Source organism: Miniopterus schreibersii (genome assembly GCF_964146895.1).
Source record: "Miniopterus schreibersii genome assembly, chromosome: X".
In the NCBI taxonomy this organism is placed as follows: domain Eukaryota; kingdom Metazoa; phylum Chordata; class Mammalia; order Chiroptera; family Miniopteridae; genus Miniopterus; species Miniopterus schreibersii.
Genome location: NC_138104.1, coordinates 93,188,602 through 93,214,360, shown reverse-complemented (window position 1 = coordinate 93,214,360; position 25,759 = coordinate 93,188,602). Strand labels below are relative to the sequence as shown.

At 41.1% G+C, this 25,759-nt stretch overlaps 2 protein-coding genes and 1 pseudogene across 4 annotated transcripts in view; 1 reads left to right on the top strand and 2 right to left on the bottom strand.

The window, feature by feature from the left end:
* Positions 1–25,759, bottom strand: part of PCYT1B (phosphate cytidylyltransferase 1B, choline) — a 99,427-nt gene that overhangs the window by 31,194 nt on the left and 42,474 nt on the right. For both annotated transcript variants that reach the window (XM_081124822.1, XM_081124823.1), the window contains exon 3: positions 10,645–10,761. In XM_081124822.1, the coding sequence (XP_080980948.1) occupies positions 10,645–10,761 (117 nt within the window). The remainder of the gene's footprint in view (positions 1–10,644; positions 10,762–25,759) is intronic.
* Positions 1–25,759, top strand: part of PDK3 (pyruvate dehydrogenase kinase 3) — a 155,628-nt gene that overhangs the window by 113,237 nt on the left and 16,632 nt on the right. The window lies entirely within an intron of this gene.
* LOC308550709 (cytokine-like nuclear factor N-PAC pseudogene) lies at positions 19,059–20,793 on the bottom strand (annotated as a pseudogene). Its single transcript has one exon. The product of its transcript is annotated as a cytokine-like nuclear factor N-PAC pseudogene (transcript).

Genomic DNA, 25,759 nt, shown 5'->3' with positions numbered 1-25,759 from the left:
ACATATCCTCGGGTAAGGATTTAAAAAAAAAAAAGGTGATCATTTTCTTGGAACCAAATTATGACCCATATCCAGAACCAAATCTGGCCACAGAGCCAGTACAGCCAATGGCCACGCCCAGGATCCCTTGGAAAAGCTCCTATTGCAGCCCTCACACACTCCACATCCAGACCATCAGCAAAACAGTGCAGCTAGAAGTCGTGTTCTTACCACCTCACCGTTCCCTTGCAGCCCATTCGCATGTCTCCCATGGATTACTGCAGTGGCGTCCTAACTGGTCTGATTCTGGCCTTGCGCACCTCCTGTTCTCATCAGCCAGAATGATCCTGCTGAGACCCGTTAGCCTGTGTCATTCCCAGCCTCAGAACTCTTCCCATCGCCCCCAGAGTAAAAGCTAAACTCCTCCCATGGCTACAGGCTCCTCCTCCAAGATCCACACCTCCACCCACTCCTTGCCACTTTGGCTGCATCTTTTATGTCCTCCCAGCCCCTGGCTTCCTTGCTGTTATCTGAAGCCACCGGGAATACTCTTCTGTAGGTCAGGGCTTCACGTTTTCTGTTCCCCAAACCTGGAATAGTGTGTTCCAATTATCTATAGGGCTCACTCCCTGTCCTCCCTCAGGTCTTCCCCGACCACTCTATTCTAAATTGCAATCCTGCCACCACCACTGGAAGTCCCCATCCCTTCCCCACTTCTTGCCATGGCCCTCATCATCATATAATTGTCTTAGTTAATTTTGTTTATGGTTGTATGTTCCTCTACTAAAATATAAGCTCCACAGGGACTTTTGTCTGTTTCATTTTCTGATGGTCCATAGTAGGCTCTTAACAAATATTTACTGAATGAATTAACAGTGCCTGATACACACACACACACTAAATGTTTACTGTGATTTAAAGTAATAGATGTATATTTATCTGCAGGCACATTTCAACACCATACATGCAAATAAGAGGCTAGTGTGTCTCTAGATACACATGTGTATGCCTATATATCTTCCATACATACTTCCTGAGATGCTGTGTAGAATACAATACAATAGAGAAAGCAGTGTAGTTTACTGTAACACCATCAGCCATGTGGCTGACTTGAAAACCTTGATGAGTATCAGAACCACCTAAGCAGCTTGTTAACTATAAAGATGAGCAGGCCCCACACCCCAAGATTTTGACTTAGTGGGGGCTATGGTCTGAATGTGTCCCTCCCAAATTCATATGGTGACATCTTAACTCCCAAAGGTAATGATACCAGAAGTTGGCCCTTCAGAGGTACATAGGTCATGAGGGTGGGTTAGTGCCTTATAAAAGAGGCTCCAGAGAGCTCCCTAGAACCTTCCACCATGTAAGAAAACGGAGAAGACGCCAGCTGTGAATCGGGAAGAGGGTCCTCCCAGAAGAAGGCCATGTTAGCGCCTTGATCTTGGGCTTCCCAGACTCCAGAACTGTGAGAAAGAAACTCCGGTTGTTTTTAAGCTACCCAGTCTGTGGTATCTTGTTGTAGCAGCCTGAATGAACTAAGACGGTGGGTCTGGAGTGGGGTCCAGGGAGCTCTATTTTTCACAAGTTTCAGGGAAGATTCTGATGCATAAAACATTTGAAAGCTCCTGAAGCATGTTATGAACATCTTGAGTAAAGAGCCCAGGCTGTTTCTGAATCACCCATCACGCCCAGCTGTCGGTAGGGAGGCAGGGAGTAGGGCCATAATGACTATGTTATGTATTGATTCACTGACTGTGTTAGCTTTCAACTCCATAAATAGGAATCATTTATGGGCCAAGCTATACAATTTAAAAATTGATCTAAGACTTTAAATGTTCTTTTAGGACCCTACTAAAATACTACCTCAAGAACCATATTGAGCAGAAATAGATTTCAGATCTATCGATTTTTTATTTTAAACAACGTAAAACTAGGCCGGGTTATATTCCATCCCTCTTTTGAACCTGCACTTGAGCAATTTGGTATAACTTCTAGAGGACCAAGATAATGGCCTCCTGACAGAGCACAGAGAAAACAAATATCCTGTTTATGCCAATACAGGGTCCTATTTTCATATCCTAGGAGTGACCTCAAGAAGCAGCTGAACATGCTGACCAGTTATTGTCTCAACATTAATTACACCCAGAGCAGCACTGTTGTCCTTGAGTCTTGGCAAATGCACTCTGACAGCCAGATGGAGAACTCGGAGCCATGGTGTTCCACGGATGAATTCACTGAGCTATCTGGGAGCTCACACTGCAGCTAACCTATCCTGACAACTCACTGGCCTCAAAATAAAACATAACCAGTACCCCTAGGCTTATCGGGTGATCACTTCATAAGTTATATAAATGTCTAATCACTATATTGTACCCCTGAAACAAATATAATATTATATGCAATTGAAGTGTAATTGAAAATTTATTTTTTTTTTGGAAATTTTTTTAAATTAAAAAAATATTAGCAGTACTCCTCAGGAGAAAAAATATAACATAGGGGTTGAACTTTGGATTTGGTTTGGGTTCTAATCCCAGCTCTACTACTTATTACTGGGAAAGTTACTCAAACTCTAAGCCTCAGTTGTCTGTCTTTAAAACATGGCAAAGTTTTGAGAATTAAATTTGATCATCTGTATGAGCAGAGAGCAATGCTCAATGTTTGTCATTTATTAATAGTAGAAATACAGGACCATTAATGGCAATATTCATTTTTGTTTGGAGCTGTCTTTTCCCTGCCCCCACTCCAAGGAGGTACCCAGCCTCTTGGTACAAACTCCCCCACAAAATATGTGAAGTTTAAGTTGCTGGCAGACAGCCTGCTCTTCTGACTAGTTTCCTCAAAGCCAGAATCTTTGGTGGAATTCTCTAAGGAAGAAGACTCCTCCAAACGAGGGTGAGGCCAAAGATCTGAGGATCCCACAAGCAGCAGATGCCAGCAGCAGAGCCTCTGAGGAAGAGGGACATGCTGCCTTGAGCACTGGAGTTCCACCTGGGCACAGACAATAGGTGCCTCACCTTGCACAGTGGGCCTGCTTCCTTCTAGTAATTTTGTGGGCTTGGATGGTGAAGGCAGTGCAAAAACAGTGCTGGGCTGAAGATTGGAAGCCCCTCTCCTGTTTCTGTAAATATTTTGAAATTTTGTTTGTCTCTGGGGAGCTGAAGAGAGCCCAACAAAGACTGAAACTGAATTTCCTATCAGTCAGGCAAGATGAAGTCTCAGAGGAATATTTGATTTCAATTAAAATATAATAGAGCATAAACCCACATCTATGGAGCAATATTTATGTCTACTATAATAGGAGTAGTATTAGGTTTATTGTTGTTTTTTATTACTCACCTGTGAGGCAGAAATGGGTATTTGGTGACTCAAATTTTTAAACAATTTTTTAAAGAAAACCTAATATAAATTTTAATTTCTTGATTTGCTTTTAAATGATATTTCAATCTTAAATTTATTGAGACTTGTTTTGTGTCCTAATATGTGGTCTATCCTAGAAAATGTTCCATATGTACTTGAGAAGACTGTATATTCTGCTGCTTTGGGGTGAAATGTTCTGAAGATATCAATTAAATCCATCTCATCTAGTGTGTCATTTAAGGCTGCTGTTTCCTTGTTGATTTTCTCTCTGGAAGATCTATCCATTGATGTCAATAGGGTGTTAAAATCCCCTACAATGACTATATTATATTACTGTCAATTTCTCCCTTTATGTCCATCAAGATTTCCTTTATATATTTAGGTGCTCCTATGTTGGGTACATAAATGTTGACCAGAGTTATATCCTCTTGTTGGATTGCCCCTTTTATCATTATGTAGTGTCCTTCTTTGTCTCTTAATATAGCCTTTGTTTTAAAGTCTATTTTGTCAGATAGAATTACTGCTAGCCCAGCTTTTTTTTCCCCTTTCCATTTGCATGAAATATTTTTTCCATCACTTTATTTTTAGACTGCGAGCACCTTTCATTATGAGGTGGATTTATTGTAGGCAGCATATATATGGGTCTTGTTTTCTTATCCATTCAGCTACCCTATGTCTTTTGATTGGAGCATTTAAGCCACTTACATTTAAAGTGATTATTGATAAGTACATATTTATTGCCATTTTATTCTTTTAATTATCTTCCTCTGGTCTTCCTCTTTCTCTTCCCCTTCCTCTTCCCCTTTCCTTTCCCCCTCTCCTCCTCCTTCAAGCAGGTCCTTTAACATTTCTTGTAATATGGTTTGGTGGTAAACTGTATTACAAGCTTTTTCTTCTCTGGGAAGCTCTTTATTTCTCCCTCAATTTTAAATGATAGTCTTGCTGGGAAAGTAGTCTTGGTTGTACGTCTTTGCTTTTTATCACTGGGACTATTTCATGCCAATCCCTTGTGGCCCAAAATGTTTCTGTTGAGCAATCAACTGACAGTCTTATGGGAGCTCCCTTGTAGGTAACTGTTTTTCTCTTGTGGCTTTTAAGATTCTTGCTTTGTATTTAACCTTTGCCATTTTAATTATAATGTGTCTTGGTGTGGGCCTCTTTGGGTTCATTTTGTTTGGGACTCTCTGTGCTTCTTGGACTTATGTGTCTTTTTCCTTCACCAGCTTAGAGAAATTTTCGGTCATTATTTCTTCAAATGGGGTCTCAATCCCTTGCTCTCTTCTCCTTCTGGTACTGCTGTGATGCAGATGTTGCTATGCTTCATGTTGTCTCGAAGGTCCCTTAAACTATTCTCACTTAAAAAAAATTTTTTTTTCTTTTTGCTGCTTTGATTGGTTGTTTTTTCTACCTTGTCTTCCAAATCACTGACTTGATCCTCTGCTTCATCCAACCTACTGTTTATTTCAGATATTGTATTATTTCTAACTGATCCTTTTTTATGGTTTCTATGCCCCTTTTCATGCTGTTGAGCATCCTTATAACCATTACTTTAACTCCATACCTGCTAAATTGCTTGCCTCCATTTCATTTAGCTCTTTTTCTGGAGATTTCTTATGTTTCTTTCATTTGGGTCCTATTTCTTTGTCTCCCCATTTGGCTGCCTCTTTGTGTTTGTTTCTATGTATTAGATAATCTGCTATGACTCCCAGTCTTTGTGGGGTGGTCTTATGTAGTATGTTTCCTGTGGGGTCCAGTGGCACAGTCTCCTTGATCCCCTGAGCTCAGTGCTCCAGGAATGTCCCTTGTGTAGGTTATGTGGGCCCTCCTGTTATAATTGAATCTTGATTTCTGTTGGCCTGTTTGTGCGTGGGATCGACTCTTAGGCTGGCTGTGAGGCTCAACCAAAGCATGTGAGCTGCTGTGCAGTTGCTGACCACACTAATTGGAATTCACCTCAGTAGGGTTTGGTGCCTGCCGAGATCTCCCTTTGGATATGCTGCTTGTGAAGCTTATTGGATCCTGCTCTGATAGTATCTGAAGCTGACCACTGGGTGTGTTGGTTCTGGGCCTCTGGGGGGGGGTACTCTGGTGCAGGCCAATGTAAGATGCTGCTTCTGGCCCTGGGCAACCTGTTTGTAGTTGCAAGCAATCCACAGTTTGTGGCTGCCTCTGCTTGGCATGGGTGTGCTTAGGAAGGGCCAAGCTGCACACCAAGGCTGGCTTTTACCAGCACTGGGCCTGGGGGCAGGTCATCAAAAGTCCCAAGGCACCCTGAGATTCACCTCTGCCTGCCTCCACCTGTCAGCTGCCTGTTAGGCTCAGTCACTGAAAGAATGTCTGGCTGTATTCTTCAGCAGGGCATAAGTTCCACAGGGTGAATAAACTGCTTTCAAGTAAAAGAGTAAGGGTTATAATTAAGAGTCATTTGATAAGTCTTAGTAAAGCCTTTTTGTTATACTTCCCAGAAAGGGAGAAAGCAAATAATTCTAATAGCTTGGTAACAAATCTTTTTAGGTCAGGTCATTTCTAATCCATTGCTTGCAAGAAATTTGAAAGGAGATCTCAATAAACTGTCACTTGATAGACCATTAAAATTATTTTTTATGACAATAATAAATTATTTTTGTGACATTTGGACAATAACTCATGAGTTCAATAATTGAGTGGCATCACTATAACAAACTTCTTTCATTCCCATCTAAATATTTGTGTAAACAAGATAGTTCAGCAAGGAAATATAGGAATCAAAACAATGTTAAACAATGTCTCATTCTAAAAATAATATATTCATCCACAAATAATGAGATCCCACTCATCTCATTTAACACCAAATAGGTTAAATGCCAAAGAAAACACCTCAAAAGACACCAGAGGGAGGAAAAACACCTGACCTATACAAGAGCAAGGTTAAAAATTACATTGGACTTCTCCACAGAAATGACACAAGCAAGAAGAGAATAGAGTGAAATATTTATAGTGTTGAGAGGAAACAACCCACCTGCCCACCTAGAATTCTGTACCCTACAAAATTATCCTTTAAAAGGAAAAGAGAGATAAAGATTTCCTCAAACAAAAACTGAATAAATTTGTTTCCAGTAGACCTAACTTGTAAAAAATGTTTTAAAAAGGTCTTCAGAGGGAAAAGAAAAATTCTTCAGAGAGAAGGAAAATGATGTAAGTCAGAAATTTGAATCTACATAAAGAAGAGTAGAGAATGAAAAGTTAAGATAACTTGTATTTGTCTTATTCTTAATTCATCTAACCGATAACGCTTTGTTCCAAACAATAACACCAACAATGTATTCAATTATGTATTAAATATATATGCTTAAATATATATGCTTACATATAAGCGAAATGAATGACAACAATAATTCAAGGGATGGGAGGGAGGAATTAGAAATATTTTGTTATTATAAGGAACTTGTACTACTGGTATAGTGTTATTTGAAAGTGAACTTGGATTAGTTAGAATGTATATTGCAAACCCTAGGACAACCACTAAAAAAGTGAAAAAAGAAGTATAATTGATATGCTAAGAAAGGAGAGAAAATAGAATCATATAAAATGTTCAGTTAGAACCACAAAAGGCAGAAAGTGTGTAAGACAAAGTAGAAACAAAGAACTAAGGCAACAAATTAAACAGAAAACAATATGGCAGATATTAGACCAACTATATCAATAATCACTTTGAGTGTCAGTGGTCTAAATTTACCCATTAAAAGACAGAGCTTGTCAGAATGATCATAAGCTAAGACCCAACTATATGTTGTCTTTAAGGAACCCACTTTAAATATAAAAACACAGATACATTAAAAGTAAAGGGATTGAGAAAGGTACACCATGCTAACAGTAATCAAAAGAAAGTGGGATTAGCTACATTAATTACATACGGAGCTGACTTCAGAGCACGGAAAGTTTTCAGGGATAAAGAGGGACTTTACATAATGATAAAGGGGTCAACGCTCCAAGAAGACGGAACAGTCCTTAATGTGTATGCACCTAACAACAGAGAGTCAAAATACATGAGCCAAAAACTAATAGAACTTCAAAGAGAAATAGATGAATCCACTATTATAGTTGGAGACTTGAATACTCCCCCATCAGAAATGGACAGATATGGCAGGCAGAAGATGAGTAGGGACATAAACTCAACAGCACCACCAAACAACCAGATATAATTGACATCTACTGACTACCTCAAACAAACACAGGAGAATACACATTCCTCTCAAACTCACATGGAACATTCACCACGATAGACTACATTTTGGACCATAAAACACATATTAACGATTTAAAAGAATAGAAATCATATGTCTGATTCCAAAGTACTTGTAGATTAAACAACACACTTCTAAATAACACCCAGGTCAAATAATAAATTTCAAGAATAATATTTAATTATTTTGAATTAAATGAAAACACACTTATCAAAATTTGTGGGATGTAGTGAAAACAGAGCTTAGGGGGAGATTTATAGCACTGAATATCTTATTAGAAAAAAGATTTAAAATCAATAATCTAAATCCCCACCTTAGGGAACTAGAAAAAGAAGAGCAAATTAAATCCAAAGTAAGCAGAAAAAAAGAAATAATAAAAATCAGAGCATAAATCGATGAAATTGAAAACTGGATTCAATAGAGAAAATCAATGAAATCAAAGGCTGGTTCTTTGAAAAGATCAATCAAATTGATAAGGCTCTAGCCAAGCTAAGAAAATAGAGAAAAGACACAAATTACAAATATCAGAAATTAAAGAGCAGACATTACTACAGATACTGTGGATGTTAAAATGATAATAAAGGAATATTATGAGCAACTCTCTGTCCACAAATTTGATAACCTAGATGAAATGGACCTATTCCTTGAAAGACACAAGCTGCCAAAACTCACACTAGAAAAAATCTGGACAATCTGAATACACATTTATCTATTAAAGAAATTAAATCAATATTCAATAACCTTCCAAAAGAGAAACCATCAGGCCCAGATGTGTTCACTAGTAAACATTTACAGAAGAAACTGCACCAGTTCTTTACAATCTCTTCCAGAAGACAGGAGCAGACAGAATAGCACCTAACTCATTCTGTGAGACCACAATCACCCTAAGACCAAAACCAAACAAAGACATTACAAGAAATAAAAACTTAGGCCAATAATCTCCTTTGCTATGGTTGCTAAGTTCAGGATTTCTTGTTGGAGCTCTTCTCCTCTTGTTTTAAGTCTTGGCTCTGAACTCCTGTGCATATTAACTTTTCTGAGTATTAAATCCTCTTTGCTTTTATGGAAAGCCTCCTGAAGATGTACAAATCAAGAAAATAACATATCACTGTAGCCTCCCTGTCTTCTCCACTTGTCCCAACATTATCATCTTGACTAGTGAAAAGAACTGCACAGAGAAGGTTCTATGTTCTGGCTCTTACTTCACTCGGGTCTCTGCACAAATGTCAACATTTCAGAGAGGCCTCCCCTGACCTCCCTACCTAAAACATCCCTCCTTCCCCCACTGGTCACTCTTTCCACTTCCCCTATTTTGTATTTCTTCATACTATTACTACTACTACTACATATTTACTTGTTCACTGGGCAGTGTCTGCCACCTCCTCAGACTCTAAGTTCTCTGAGGACATAGTCTTTGTTCATTGCTTCATCCTCCGTGTACAGAAGAATGCTTGGCACATAGTAGGATCTCAATAAATAGTTGTTAAATGAAGGGATCATTCAGTGAATCCGTGAAATTGTTGTTGCATAATGACGTAGAGAGCTGCTATTAACTTACTGCTTTCTCCAACTTACAAGAATGTACTGAAAGCTGCACATTTCCTTTGATCTTACCTTTGGTGTGATGACTCAGGGCCATGGCTAGTGTTCCCGTTAAGTGTGATGAACACCTAACCACCTCCAAATTTGAGCCACCAAAATGACCAAAGCCCAAATACTGCAGAGGTCTCCTCCGGCCCCAGCAGCTTAGGAACAGACTCCAGGTGGAAGTGCTCACTCAGGAAATGATCTTCTACTCAGTATAAAGGGAAATGAACAAGGGATGGGTTATGGGCCTGCCTTGGGTTCCCTCTGCATGACTTGTCCAGTAACCATTGCCTTTTATCATCTCCTCCTTTGGGAAAGAATTCCTTTCAATAACCACATGGTCACCATACTCAGCAAACCCTGCTGATAGTTTCCTCTTAAACATTCAAAAAGTAGTTTTAAATTTACAGAAGATAATGAAATACTTAAAAACACAGACACACAGTCTCTTACCAGCATCTTTATTTGCACAGTAGAGGTCTAAGAGTTGATGGTGCCTGGTTCATGTAATGCCACAAAAACTGGTGATGGTGAAGGGATATGCTGCTTTCAGAAGCCACAGAGGTGAGATAAAGGTCTCCCTGCTCAGGCACTATCCCTTCTACCCAATTAGAAATCTGCGGGCCTTCTGGAGAAGGGAAATGTCATTCCTCATATAACCACCCTTCTCTTCCCACATGCTTATGAAGTAAGTCAGTCTCTTCATTGTGAACCATAATTACTTGGGTATAGAAATCTCTATTTCTTTAACACACTGTGTATAAATTCAACTAACTGGGGCTGTTGTTAGCCACTAATGTTAGCATAACATCATTGTCAGGGCTGTGGGTCGCACAGATGAAATAGACAATGACCTTGTTTACCCTTAACCATTCTGAACCCCTTTCAGCTCTCCAAGATTTGGCATCCAAATAATATTGCTTTTTTTCCTAACCCTCTAGAAAATTTTAGAAACATAAAGTGGACCATGCCTCAAACACAAGAAGAGAAGCATTAATGGAAAACATGAAGCAGTTACCTTGTCTCTCTCTGGGGATCAGAGATGTAATTTCCCCTATGGTTTTATTATTATTATTATTATTATTATTATTATTATTATTAATCCTCACCTGAGGATATTTTTTCCATTGCTTTTCAGAGAGAGAGAGAGAGAGAGAGCAGTGTGAGAGAGACACATTAATGGTTGCCTCCCGCACGCTCCCTGACCAGGGCCGGGGATTGAGCCTGCAACCAAGGTACGTGCCCCTGGCTGGAATCAAACCCAGCACCCTTCCATCTGCGGGCTGACGCTCTAACCAATTAGACTAACTGGATAGGGCTTCCCCTATAGTTTTTTAAACGTCATTTTAAATTTCAGGTAGCGAACATGTGAACCAATATGGGCTAAATTGGGAGTGTTAACAATGTGTGATTTTAATGAGGAAACTCTGAAAGGGGTCCTTTTCAGGAAGCACACTGTAAAGGAGTTTTCTAGACAAAGAGAAAATGCACTTCTTACCTCCTACCAACAAGTAGCTGTTGGGAAACAGTGTTTTTGCTTGCATAAGTGCCCTTGCATGGCCTGAGTGGAAGAGGTCAAATATTCCATCCGCATACACTCTGACAGGCCTGTCCACTGTGGGAGGGAGAAAACATTGTCAACAGAACTACAGAGTAAGGGATCCCAGTTACCCGATTCTTCCATCAGTACGGCACTGTGGGAAGGTTTGCCTGGACAAAATACAAGGTCTACATACCATCAATTTCATATTAATGCAGGAAATTAACTTGACAAAGAGGTTCTTCTGAGGACATCGAAGCAGAGTAAAAACATAAAATTAAAACTGACCCAGAACATATATTTTTAATTAATAGGAAAGATAACCACAGAACACTGGGGAGTTCTCTTGACCCAGACTGGAGTCTCGGGTATCTGAGCCAGCACATTCAGACAGACCAGGCATACCCCGTGGGAATGTCAAGGCAGGAGTGACCGAGGAGCTCAGTGAAAGGGACAAATGGCTTCATCCCTGAGTCTGGCAGTCCTGAATGAAGACCCCTGAGTCCTGTTCCCAAAGGCAGTGTTGTGAAGGGGTAGCTCATACTGCTCTAAGAGACGGTTGTGCACCTTTATTTCCAACTCCAAGTCACACTGGTAGCCTGAAATCAACCTTGGGAGGAATATTTGCACCATAGAAATTGGCAAACACCACAAGAATTACAGAGAGAAAAAAAAAGATATAATACCCTAAGAGCAAAAGAAATAAGGAAGGCAATGAGAGTGAATGAGAGATGTCCAAAACATTTTGGAAAGCTGGTTGTCAAATGCTGAGTGCCTACAGGGAGCAAGACTCTGGGGTGGGGTATGTAGGCAACGGGACTGCTGGGTTGTATTTTTTATAAGCCTAAGAGTCTTACTGACTTTTTAAACTACATACATGCATTATGTTGATGCTATAGGAATACATTTAACAAAAGAAATCAATGCAAACTTCAGTTGAGTGATCTTTAAGACTTAGATTTAAACTTGTGATTATGTTTTGATGTAGTACAACCTCAGTCATTTGGAACAGAAATTAAAAGAAATGTTACATTAATAGATTTAGATGGTAAAGTGCTTCTAATAAATTAAATGTTTCTAATAAAAAAACAAACAAAACTTGAGGCTTTATGTCAGATAAGGAATTGCAATTATTTCCAATTATATACCATCCTGAACAAACAGAATTGCCTTTACAGGATTGTCCTGTGTTCTAAATAAGGCCCAGTAAATAGAAAATGCTGTGAGATAACAAACTGCCTAATGAGGGCTCCTTGGTTTCAATGCCCTATTCAATTCGAATTCAAATGAGGAAAATTTGTTTTAAGTTATAAACTCCAGAGGAAAGCAGATGGCAGTTTCGCAGAACTTTTTCTTATTGATTCAGAGGTGATCAAGATAAATGGATTCAGCAAGCAGGGAGGAGAGAAAAGTAAAGAAAGATGGCATAATTACTGAGAAAAAGGCCATTTAGTACATCTTTTAACAGCATTTGTGGAGTTGACTTTGCAATAAGCTCACTTTTACAACTGTAACGTGTCAGCAATTCCCAGACTGGGAAACTCTACAGGACCAAAAGCGGGGGGGGGGGGGGGGAAGGAATCCTACCTCTTTAACTAATAAACTTCAAGGAAAAAAAGAGAGAAATGGAAGAGGGACCTGCACATTAAAAGAAATTTAAAAGACATATCAGTGTATAGTAATGTATAGACATTATGTGGATTTGCATTCAAAAAAACTATAAATGATGATGTAAGACAATTGGGAATTGTAACATTGAATATTTGATAATACTAAAGAATTATTGGGAATTTTTAGGTGAGAATGATATAATAATGTTTTTAAAAAGGTTATTTTATATATATATATATATATATATACACACACACACACACACACACACAACTATTTATAGATGAAATGATAGAAGCCCTTATCATTCAAATAATTCAAGAACGAATAGTTGGGGGTGTGCATGGGCAAGAATGGCCATGGGTTGGTGGCTGTTAGGTATGGGTAACAGACTCATGAGGGTTCATCATATTGTTTTACTTTTGTATATGTCTGAAATTCTCCATAGTAAAATTTTTAATAGAATGTGGCTTTTTAAAGTTAGTTTGTATATTTATTTGTTTTAATCTTTTGTTTGAGGTTTCTCTGGGCATTCTTTTAGGTATCTTGGGACTCTCCAGAACATCTATGTTGGGAAACACTGGCCTGTGAAGCTGGGGCAGGGCGTTGGCTATTATCATAAGTCAGAGCACAGCTATTCCATGGCTGTGGTGTAGAGACTGTAAGGCTCCCGATGATTTCTGCCTCCTGGTGTTCACACCTTTGTTATCCCCCTCCCTTTGAAGTGGGAGTGGGACCTGTGACTTGCTTCTAATGAGCACAGCCTGGCAAAGATGATAAATGGCATTCCCATGATTATGTTACAGTATATAAGATTCCATATTGCTGGCAAACTCACTCTCCCTCGGTGGCTTTGAAGAAGCCAGTTGCCAGAGGGGACCAAGATGGTTGTGGCGTAACAGGAGACTGCATGCCCTTGCTCCCAGCCACCAACTGGATTTATAGCTAAAATACTGTGTGGTCAGCTTGAAAAAAAACAAGAGAACTGTAGCTGATTAGACACATTATATCTGGGAAGCACTGAAGAAACAATGTAGAGGATGGTAAGAGAAGGGGAATTGCGGAAAGAAAGAGGCCCCTGGAGCTGGTGCTCCACTGGGAGGCCCGAGTGATACTGGCTGCGAAGCTCCCTCCCCTCGGAGTGTGGGCTCGCATTCCCATGCAGGGATCCCAAACCCAGAGCAGCAGGGAGTGGAGGAGAGCCCACGTGGCATTGGACAGAGGGAACCAGGGGAACTGTCTGCCTAGGAGGCTGGGACCCTATCTTCCCAGTGAAAGAGTGTGCCTATTGCTAGCAGCCCCAGCAGGAGAGGTTTGCCCAGGGCTCTGGCTGCTGGAAAGGCTGCGCTGCAGTGTTTGGCTCCAAACAAGGGCCTGAGGACTGCACCCAGCAGTGACTTTGAGGGGCCGTCTACTTTCCTAAAAGGCATTGTGCAGAGCCCCAGACAGTGACTAAACTGTGTGGCATGGGGAATGGGGAGAGGAGTCTCCCACTTGGAGTGTGGGGTTGGAGCCCCTCCCCCACCTGTGGAGCTGCACAAACTGCTCCACCCAGTGCAGTTGGTGGCTGGGCAGATGCGGGGATTTTTTTACCTGCATTGTGGAGAGTTGGGAGCACTGGTGGAGCTGGGATTCTCGCCCCACGCCCCTCCACTTTACTGAGACCAGCCGTGTGGAGATAGCTGAGTCCTATGAGTAGCTGACTTTGTAACCCCTTCTGCTTGGACCTCAGAGAGTAGGGATTTTTGGACAGTATGGTCCAGGAAGATTCCTACTGGGGAGAAAGATGAGTGAAAGCTGGGCTTTGTGACTACATTGTGGCGAAACTGATCTGAGCTCCCTGTGAGTTCAACCAGCCATTACGGGAAGGAGAGGCAGAGCCTGACTCCCCCTCGTGCAGGCTGGGAACACTATCCCCAACAGGAGGTGGTTTAGATCAGCTCTCTGAAGCCCCGGATAACCCTGCTGGGTGCAGTTTGGTGGAGGTCTGAAGAACAGTTCAGAGCAGGACATTCCAAAAGTGAGACCCTCAGAGGATACTGTCTAGGACCAGGAAAAAATGCTTAGACCCCTCCTGTGGGCTGGGTTGGCAACATTCTCAAGCAGAGACTCTTTTGATCAATCCCACTAAGCCCAGGGCAGCTGAAACTGCTCCTGCAGAAGAGACAGCAGGTTGTACCCAACCTGAACCTGCACCAGGCCATCTTAGGGGGAACTACAGCTGGAGTCCCTGGTAGAGACTGAGGAGTCTGGCTTTGAAGCAGAGATTAATTTCCCCTCATTGAGTGCCTGATGGCATAATCTCTAAGCAGGCCCACTAGCTCTAGCTAGGTTACCTGGCTCCACCCTAAAGACTCTCTTGGGAAGACACTGGAGGAAGACAAGGCAACTTCAGTGGCTGGAGGCAGAGTAGCTGACAGGTGGAGGCAGACCTCAGAGAGCCTCAGATTGACCACTGCTAAAACAGGACACTGAGAGCCAAACTCGGGCAGCTCCTGACATTGGCTGACACAAAAATACCTCTTGGGAGGCCTGAAAGAAGCACACAAAACAGTGGGCCTCAGACAAAATAAGCTGCCCAAACTTCACTTGGCTGGCTTTTTCTTTTTTCAACATTTTTATTTTTTTCCCTTTTTTGCTTTGGCATTATTATTAAGATTTTTTCTCTTTTCTCTTCTTTCTTATTGGCCCCCTTCCTTTTCTTACTTCTATTCTTTCTTTTGCTTTGCCTTCCTCTCTCTGCTCTTTACTTTTGCACATTTTCTCTTTGTCTTGTCTTTTTCTGCCGTTTTCCTTTTCCTGCTCTCTTATTTTTTTGCTCTCCCTCCTTTCCTTTCAGAATCTTTTTTTCTGCCCCTTTTCTCAAGTATTTTTAAAATTTTTTTTATTATACTATTAGTAATATTATCTTTTCCTCTCTTATTATTCTTGTTCTCTTTTCTTTTGTGGTTTTTTTTTCTGTTGTTATTGGGATATTTTATATGTTTTTGTTTCCCGTTTGTTTTGTTTGGCCATGTCAGCACCTGTAAAACATCTTGTATACCATGGTTGTGGCTGAGCCTTACAGTTAGTCAGCCTGAGAGGAGCCCACCAATGAACAGGAAAACAATCAAGAGCCAGTTACAACAGGAGAGTCCAAATAACCCACAAAAGGATCACTTCTAGAACATCAAGCCCAGTAGTACGAGGAGACTGCACCACTGGGTCCCAGAGGACATTTACCACAAAAGCCCACCCCACAAAGACTGGGAGTCATAGCAAGTATATCTAATACATGGATACGAACTCAAAGAGAAAACTAAAATGGGGAGACAACCCAGCCGGCATGGCTTAGTGGCTGAATGTCAACCCATGTACCAGGAGATCATGGTTTGATTCCCGGTCAGGGCACATGGCCAGTTGCGGGCTTGCAGGAGGCAACCAATCAATGACTCTCTCATCATTGATGTTTCTATCTCCCTCACTCTCCCTTCCTCTCTGAAATCAATGAAAACGTATTAAAAATAAAATAAAAGGGAGAGACAAAGAAACAATACCCAAATTAAAGAAAAGGAAGATTGCCAGAAAAAGACCTAAATGAGATGGAGGTAAGCATATTATCAGACATAGAGTTCATAGTAATGGTTATACAGATGCTCAAGGAACCTAGTGAGAACTACAAGAAACTTAACAAGAACTACATCAGCATGAAAAAGCACATAGAAACTATGAATAAGAACCTGGCAGAAATGAAGAATACTATATCTGACATCAAGAATACTCTGGAAGGAATTAAAAGCAGGCTCAAAGAAATGAATTAGAAGACAAGGTAGAAAAAAACAATCAGAGCAGCAAAAGAAAAAATACTTAAAAAGCATGAGTACAATTTAAGTGAAGTTTGGGACATGAAACAGAACATTTGTGTCATAGGAGTACCAGAGGGAGAAGAAAGTGAGCAAGGGATAGAGAACCTGTTTGAAGAAATAATGACAGAACACTTTCCTAAGCTGGTGAAGGAAAAAGTCACACAAGTTCAGGAATCACAGAGGGTACCAATCAAGATAAACCCAAAGAGATCCACTCCAAGACACATCATAATTAAAATGGCAAATGTCAAAGACAAAGAGAGAATCTTAAGGGCAACAAGAAAGAGACAGTCATAAGGCTATCAGCTGATTTCTTAACAGAAACACTACAGGCCAGAAGGGAATGGCATGAAGTATTTAAAGTAATGAAAAGCAAGGATCTAAAACCAAGACTACTCTATCCAGCAAGGCTATCATTCAAAATTGAAGGTGAAATAAAGAGCTTCATAGACAAAAAAAGGTTAAAGGAGTTTATCACCACCAAACCTGCAATGCAAGAAATGTTAAAGGGGCGGCTATAAGAAGAAGAAATCGAGAGAGAGAGGAACATAGCCATAAAGAATAAAAATGGCAATAAGTAAGTACCTATCAATAATAACCTTAAATGTAAATAGATTAAATGCTCCAATCAAAAGACATAAGGTAGCTGAATGGATAAGAAAACATGACATATATATGCTGTCTACAAGAGACCTACTTCAGAACAAACAACTCACACAGGATGAAAATAAAGGGATGGAAAAAATTTTTCCATACAAATGGAAATGAAAAAAAGCAGGAGTAGCAATACTTATATCTGACAAAACAGACTTCAAAGCAAAGGTCATACCAAGGCCACTCCATAATACTAAAGGGATCGATCCAACTAGAGGATATAACCCTGGTAAACATATATGCTCCCAATATAGAAGCACCTAAATATATTAAAAAGCTCTTGGAGGACTTTAAGGGAGAGATCAACAGCAATACAGTCATAGTAGAGGACTTTAACACCCTCACTGACATCACTGGATAGATCTTCCAGACAAAAAATCAACAAGAAAACAGCAACCTTAACACACTAGATCAGATGGATTTAATTGACATTTACAGAACATTTCACACCAAAGCTGCAGGATATACATTCTTCTCAAGTGTACATGGGGCATTCTTAAAGATAGACCACATATTAGGGCACAGAATAAGTCTTTACAAGTTCAAAAAGATTGAAATCATATCAAACAAGTGAAAGTATATTCCATGTTCATGGATTGGAATACTTAACATAATTAAAATGTCCATACTATGCAAAGCAATATATAGATTCAACACAACCCCTATTAAAATACTAACAGCATATTTCACAGATCTAGAACAAGTAATCCAAAAACTTATATGGAACTAAAAAAGACCCCAAGTAGCTGCAGCAACCTTGAGAAAGAAGAACAAAGTTGGAGGGATCACAATACCAGATATCAAATTACCTACAAAGCTATTGTAATCCAAACAGCCTGGTACTGGCACAAGAATGGGTATATTGATAAATGGAACAGAAGAGAGAACACAGAAATAGACCCAAGCCATCACACTCAATATTTGACAAAGGAGGCAAGAGCATACAATGGAGTAAAGACAGTCTTCAATAAATGGTATGAGGAAAATTGGACAGGTACATGCAAAAAAAAAAAAAGAAACTAGGCCACCAACTTTTACAAGAATAAACTCAAAATGAATAAATGTCATAATTGTAAGTTGTGAAACCATAAAAATCTTAGAAAAAACAGCAAAATCTTAGACATCTCATGTAGCAGAATTTTCACTGATACATCTCCTAGGGCAAGAGAAACAAAGGAAAAAATAAATGGAACTATATCAAACTAAAAAGCTTCTGCACAGCAAAAAACAAAAATACCATCCTCAAAATGCAAAGGGAACCCACTGTATGGGAGAACATATTTGCCAATGATACATCTGATAAGGGACTAATTTCCAAAATATATAAAGAACTCATACAACTCAACAAAAGGAAAACAATCCAATTAGAAAACTGGCAAAGGATCCCACTTCTAGGAATATATCCTAATAATCCTGAAACACCAATCAGAAAGAATATACACACCCCTATGTTCATAGCAGCACAATCTACAATAGCCAAGATCTAGAAACAGCCCAAGTGCCCATCAGTAGATGAGTGGATAAAAAAGCTGTGGGACATTTACACCATGACATACTATGCAGCTGTAAAAAAGAAGGATCTCTTACCCTTTGGGACAGCATGGAGGGACCTGGAGAATATTATGCTAAGTGAAATAAGCCAGTGAGAGAAAGATAAGTATCACATGATCTCATTTATATGTGGAATCTAATGAACAGAATAAACTGACGAACAAAACAGGTCCAGAGGCATGGAAGCATGGCACAGACTGATGGATCTCAGAGGGAAGGGGGTAAAGGGGTGAGGTGGAAAGAGATTAACCAAAGAACTTATATGCAAAATGCATAGCCCATGGACACAGACTATAGTGTGGTGAAAGCCTGGGATGGGGTGGGAACCAGGTGGAGGGGGGCAATGGGGCAAAAATGGGGTATATCTGTAATACTTTCAACAATAAAATTTTTTTTTAAAAAAAGCAAGCTGCCATGTTGTGAAAGAGCCAATAGAGAGGGCCACATGGCAAGGAACTGCAGGTGTCCTCTAGGAGCTGAAGGTGACCTCTGCCTGACAACCAGCAAGAAGCTAGATCCTTGGTCTTATAGTTGCAAGGAAATAAAATCTTCCAATAACCTGAGTGAGTGCAAAAGTAGAACTATCACCAGTCAACCCTCCAGACAAGAACTGAGCCTTGGATGACACCGTGAATGCAGCCTCAAGATACCCTGAGCAGAGGCCTCAGCTTAGTTACGCTCGGACTTCTGAACCATGGAAATCATGACCTAACAAATGTGCGTTTTTATTTTTTAACCAAGAAAAAATTTTAACAAGAGGTAAGATTGGGGGAGTCAGGGCTTAGTGTATGTAGGCCCAGTACACGTTAGACATGTCCTTGTCAGACTAGTCCAGTGCCTTGGCTCTTTTGTACACCTCGTTGGCTGCAGCTGCCATAGGAGTTGGATGGTTGACGGCACTGCCCAGTGCAATGGCTAAGCGAAGATTCTTCTGAATGTATTTCAGGTAGAAATCAGGCTTAACGTTTTCTTGAAGGATATTTTGGCACTTCTGCTCCAGGAAGAGGCTGGCCAATTGTCCTTGATTGAGGATGTCCAGGAATGTCTGCTGGGACTGGCCTGTTCTTTGGACCAGGGTCAGCCCCTCATCGATGGTGGCAGTGAAGCTCCCCTGGATCATGTTCACAATCAGCATCATCTTGGCTGCACTGCCAACCTCTCCCAGAAAGAAGGAGGTTTTCCCCATTGCTTGGAAGCAGCTGCTGCAGTCCTCATATAATTCTCTGTCTCCGGCTGCTAAGATCATCAACATCCCATCATTAGACTGCTGCTGGTTCCCTGAGACCGGGGCTTCCAGAAAGCGGCCCCCCCTGGACATAATCATCTGTGCCAGCTTGGTGACTGTGTCAGCATCCACTGTCGACAAGTCCACATAGCACTTGCCAGGGCGGATCCCTTGCAGCACACCACTGGGACCCAGCACCAGATCCTTGGCCGCCTCTGGGTCCTGCACACAGGCAAAGGTGATGTCACAAGTTGAAACTACTTCAGCGGGGGTTCTTTCTAGGCGGACCTCCTCTTTCTCTGTGGCCCCGTTCCAGACAGTCACCATGTGACCCGTTTTTATCAAGTTGGAGACGATGCCACTTCCCATAGGGCCGAGGCCCAAAAATCCTATCTTTTTGTCTGTCGGTATGATGCTGCTATTCACAGCCGTGCTGTCTGCGGCCTGGATGGAGGTGGCCCCCATCTCGTCACATATTTTCAACTTCTTCGTGATTGTCTGGTAATAGGTAGCTGGCTTCTCGCTTTGGCTGAACAGTGAGTGCTGGAAAGGAGGGTCTGTATCTTGAACAGGCTCACTGGCAGCGGGCTCCCACTCAAATGAGGCCTTGGTTTGGGCCGTCACCCCCTTCATCGTAGCAGGCTCGGGAATGGCGAGATCCTTCTCATGCTGTGGGGCCGCACCCCGCTCCTGGGGACTCTGCTCTTGGGCTCTCTTCAGAAGGGACTTGGGGCCTCTCTCTGAAGAGCCTGATGACACCCTTTTCTTTCCTCGTCGCCTTTTCCCCCTCATCTTCCCGTCAGATAGGCCAAGCTCGCGCTTCTCGTCGCTTGAGTCGGGCCTGCTTTTCCCCTCACAGGAACCCTGCCGAGCCTCGTCATCGTCATCGTCATCGTCACCGTCACCCGCGTGGCTGTGGAATGACGCGCGGCCTGCCTGGCCGAGAGTCCCCAGGAACTCCTCCACGTCCTCCACAGCCTGCTGGAACAGCCGTCCCCTGTTCTTCTTGACCATCTCTTCCTTGTGCGCATGATACGGCCTCAAGTGTCCCAGTTCGATCCAGGCGTGGTCCTCCATCCCGAAAAACTTCACGAAGTACCATCGCTTTCCGCGAGGCTTCTTCAGCTCCTTGGGTGGATGAATGATCTTCGCGGGCCAAGGAGGGTACTGGCCGAGCTGCCCCCACACCAGATCGCCGAGCCGCAGACTCACGGGCGCCATCTCAGTGTAACGGCCACGCCGCACTGGCCGCTGGGAACCTTACGTCGGCCTGGCGTCCCCCAGGGCTGCGGGCCTGGGCACGTGACGGGCGGCTCAACCCGAGGTGGCCCTGGCGCTGCTCATTCGAGGGCCGCGGGCCACATAGCGGGCCGGCTCAAATGTGCATTGTTTTAAGCCGCTAGGTCTGTGGCAATATATTATGGAGCATAGAAAATGAATACAGTGTCATTATACATTTTCTGCCCACCCACAGATTATAACATTTTTGAGGCATTTCAAGTAAATTCCTGTTTATCCTGAATGGTTACAGTAAGTATATCAGGTAACATATGACGTTGTGGTAAAATGCATGTCTGGGTACCACACACTGATAACCACATTTTAAATAATTTAAACATAACAAACTATGAATAACACCAAAATGATGCTAAATACTTGCTTGAGGATCATGGATACAAACAATGAACATTGTACAGTGTTGCGGGGAAAATGTGATTGTCTTAACTTGCTGGACCTTACATTCCAAATGTTTGTAAGTTATTCAGCGCTTAGAAGTAAATGAAATGATGAAGGGGGCTATGCTTACCTCACATCTCACACCATATACACAAATTAACTCAAAAGGGATCATAGGCCTAAATGTGAGAGCTATAACTATAAAACCTCTAGAAGGAAAAAAAAAAAAAACCAGGAAAAAATATCAACGAATTTGGCAGAAATTTCTTAAATAGGACTCACTATAAACCAAAAAAAATGATAAATTGTACCTTAATTAAATCTTACGCTCTTCAAAGGATATTTTTACAAAAATGAAAAAGCAAGTCATAGGGAGAAAGTATTTGCAAAAAATATATATCAGATATAGTACTTGTATCTAGAATATATAAAGAGCTCTCAAAACTCAATAATAAGACAACTCATTTTTAAAAGGGCAAAAAATGAACAGACATTTCACCAATGAAAATAAATATATGGATAGCAAATAAGCTCATGAAATGATGCTCAATATCGTTACTCATCAGGCAGATGCAAATTAAAGCCAGAATGATATACCACTTCACACCGTTATAATAGCTCAAAATTTTTAACAAAATATTGACCATACCTACCAAGTATTGATGAGGATATAGAGCCACTGGAACTCTTATACATTGCTGGTGGAAATGTAAAATGGTACAATTGTTTTGGAAAGCAGTTTGGCAGTGGGTTAAAAAGTGAAGAGTACACCTACCTTACGTCCAGACAGGAGGCAATCACCAACTACATTATATCTAAATTCCCAATTTTGTGGGGTGTGTTGTGACGTTTCTTGTTATTGCTTCATATTCAGGCAACAACAAAAGCGTGATTATTCATTTTAAATAATGGCTATTAGCAACCTACATTTAAATAATGGCTTAAAAGTACATATGATTTACAAAGCCCATATATTTTGCTTGATCTTCCCATCAACTGTGAGATAGGTAGGGGAGAGTGGACTTACTATCCTCATTTCATAGAGGGGCAAATGGAAGCTCAGCAAAGTTAGGCAGCTTACCCAAAGTCATGCAACCAAACTATGACTAAACACCCAGAAATTATGGTACCTAGTACTATTTTTGTGTACAACTGATGTGCAAAAAGAGGTGGCATAAAAATTGACCTTTTAAAATCTAATAGTTATATTTTATGAAGTTTACATAGTTTTATATAAACTTTATAATTTCCCTCTACTTATAGCCAGCAATACTATTTTCAATAAATTATGACTGATGTTTGCTTTTAAAATTACAATTAAATTTAAGAAAAAAGAGTACATTGAAGAAAAATGAAATAAATTATAGTACAGGGAGCACACAAATGAAGCAAAATTCATTAAGGTAGCTTTTGAAAAATGAATTTGGAAACTCTACACACTGTGAAAACATAATAATATAAATCCTACTTCTGAGAAGGAAAATAGGAAATTGGAACTGAGTTTCCCTTTGAGAAAAACCTCAGCTTTAATGAAAAGGAGCCTATGAAACAATCACTTGGACTTTTCCTTTACTGCAAGACAGAGGAACGATTCTCTCTGTCTCAGGACACATACTAAACCCTGTAGATTCACAGCTCCACAGGTGGAATAGTTGCGGTAAGGTCAAAGGTACTGATTCCCACTGTTCTACTGTTTGTCACGATGTTTCATCATCCCTGTGACCTCACTGATGAGGTCCAGGAGCTCAGAGCTATGACCAGAGTTTGTCATTACCTCTTTTAGAATTTATATGCTAGCCCTGTTTGGGCAGACCTAAGATTGTGAAACGCATTGTAGGCAATTGTATTAAGTCATAAAATAGGGCTAGTGAAGGAGTTAGTGAAAGATTTCAGTTATAACTATAATCTTGAAGCACATGATAAACCTCAAGTGTGGGTCTGTTTTGTCTTTTTGATGGAATGCTCAAGACAGTGCCACAAAAGGTAATTGCTTACTGCTCTTGAAAATCACCGAACACTTCAAAAAAGTAATGTGTTGTGTTTTTGGGTTTTTCTTTAAAAAGTAGTCCAACAGCAAGATTTTTAAAAATGCTCTGAGCTTTTCTGGTAACAGTAAAATGCTCCAACAATTATTTAGGATAATCTCCCTGTTACTCCCTCCAACCACTACCAAGTTATTCTAAAGCAGCCGTTCTTGCAGTGTGTTCCCAGGACAGGCAGCATCAGCATCCACTGGGAACTTGTTAGAAATGAAATTCTTGAGCCCCACCCCAGACCTACCTCATTAGAAACTCTGAGGACGGAGCCTAGCAGATTGTTTTAACAAGTCTTCCAGGGGGATTCTAAGTATGCTGAAATTTGAGGGCCACTGCTCTAATAAAACAATGGTTATCAGAGCGAGGTCTGATATGTGCATTCCAGGTAATCAAAGAACTAACGCTCTGTCACACTAGAACACTGATGTTAAAAGTTCTAAATAAAGGGATTTCCAAAGGAAGTTCCCCAGCCAGGTACCCATCAACATCACAAATTCTCTTAACTTCCCAAGGTCATCGCCTGAGATAAGAGGGGACAATTTCCCTGCTAAGACTGGGAGTTCACCTTTCCTCCATCTCACTCTTCCTGTAGTGACCCGTGTTCCACAGAGTCCACCACCTTGTTCCAGCTCCCTTCTCTGGGTTTAAGCGGCCTGGTGGTGAGGCACTGTGCAGGTGCCAGGTCTCACCCAATTAGTTTGATGCTGGCTCCAAAGCATTAGACCAGCTCTTTCTGATTCTATTTCCAGAGGACAAGCTCCTTCTCTTGTCTCCAACTTCCATTCCTTCATTCACCCACCGAGGAAATATTTACTGAGCACACAGTACTTGACAAGTACACTTCAATGTTGTTTCATTATAACTGATGAGATGCCATAGGAACCTAACTCTTGTTTATATCAATTAGCCTATGGTAAGCCTGGATTCATTGTATATCATTTCACTTCAAGTCGCAGAACCTATTGACCTCAAGTCCCTGACAACTCACTTTTCGGTTTTCCAAGTCTCACTTGCCTCATCTGTAGAAAGGATACAAAAATACCCATCACACACAGTTTTTGCAAAGACTAAATGAGACAGAGTACACGAAAGAGCCCCTGGCAGATTTAGAGTAGGTTGAAATTCCCTTTCCTTTCCCTAGAAAAGCAGGGTCCTTTTCTGCTCTGGTCTAAAGCTTATCCTTTAAATTTATATCAAATCTGTTCTCGTCATAACTACCTGGACTTACTTCCTTTGCATCTTTTGGATTTACCTGGGCTGTTCATTAAAAATGTGGATGCTGGGGCCTCATCCCAGATTTACGGGTGGGGGAGAGAGAGCAGGAAATATGCCTCTTTAACAAATTTACCAGGTGATTCCTTGCACACTGAAGACTGGAAACAACTGGTTTAGCTGCTCTGAACTACTGCCCCAAGCTATTTCTTGCCTTTCTCAAAAGAAGTAACAAAAAAAGCTTACTCATTTGGCCTGCTCTCCTCATTTCACTCTCTCCAAGCTACAGTAAGTCCTCACTTAACATTGTCAATAGGTTCTGCGACTTTGCCCTGGCCAGTTTGGCTCAGTGGTTAGAGCATCGGCCCATGGACTAAAGGGTCCCGGGTTCGATTCCAGTCAGGGGCACGTACCTCGGTTGCAGGCTCATCCCCGGCCCCCCAGTTGGGGTGCATGCATGTGGGAGGTACCAATCAATGTGTCTCTCTCACATCGTTGTCTCTCCCTTCCTCTCTCCCTCTCTCTCTCTTCCACTCTGAAAAGCAATGGAAAAAAAAATATCCTTGGGTAAGTATTAAAAAAAAAAAAAAAGGTTCTGTGACTTTAAGTGAAACGATGTACAATGAAACCAATTTTACCATAGGCTAACTGATATAAACAAGAGTTAGGTTCTTATGGCATCTCATCAATATTGTAAGGAAACAACATTGGGCAAAATGACATTATTCGAGGACCTACTGTACTCTGAAAGAGGAGGCAGGGTGTCACGGTTGAGAGATCAAGCTTGAACACAAAGAGGTTTGAGATCAAATCCCAGCTTCACTACTTACCAAAGTGTGGTCCCTCAGGAGCAGAATCACCTGGGAACTTGTTAGACAGGCAAGTTCTTAGGCCACACCCCAGTTGCACTGAATCAGAAACATTGGGGGTGAGGCCCAGACATCTGTGCTTTAATAAGCCCTCCAGTGATTCTGATGCACGCTCAAGTGTGAGAACCACTGCTGCTTACTACCTGAATAACCCTGGGCAGGTGCACAGCTTCTCTAAAACCTTCATTTCCTCATCTGTGCAATCCTAAAAGTACTAACCACACAGAGTTGTGACAGTGAAATAACACAATACATATAAAGAACTTAATAACAGTAAACATTTAATAAATATTCACTGTTATTATTATTAAGAAAGTGTCCTTTATCCCATGGATTCTATTAAACTTGGGATGTTTGTTTTTGAGGTATTACATGTTTTAAAAATTCTTGCAG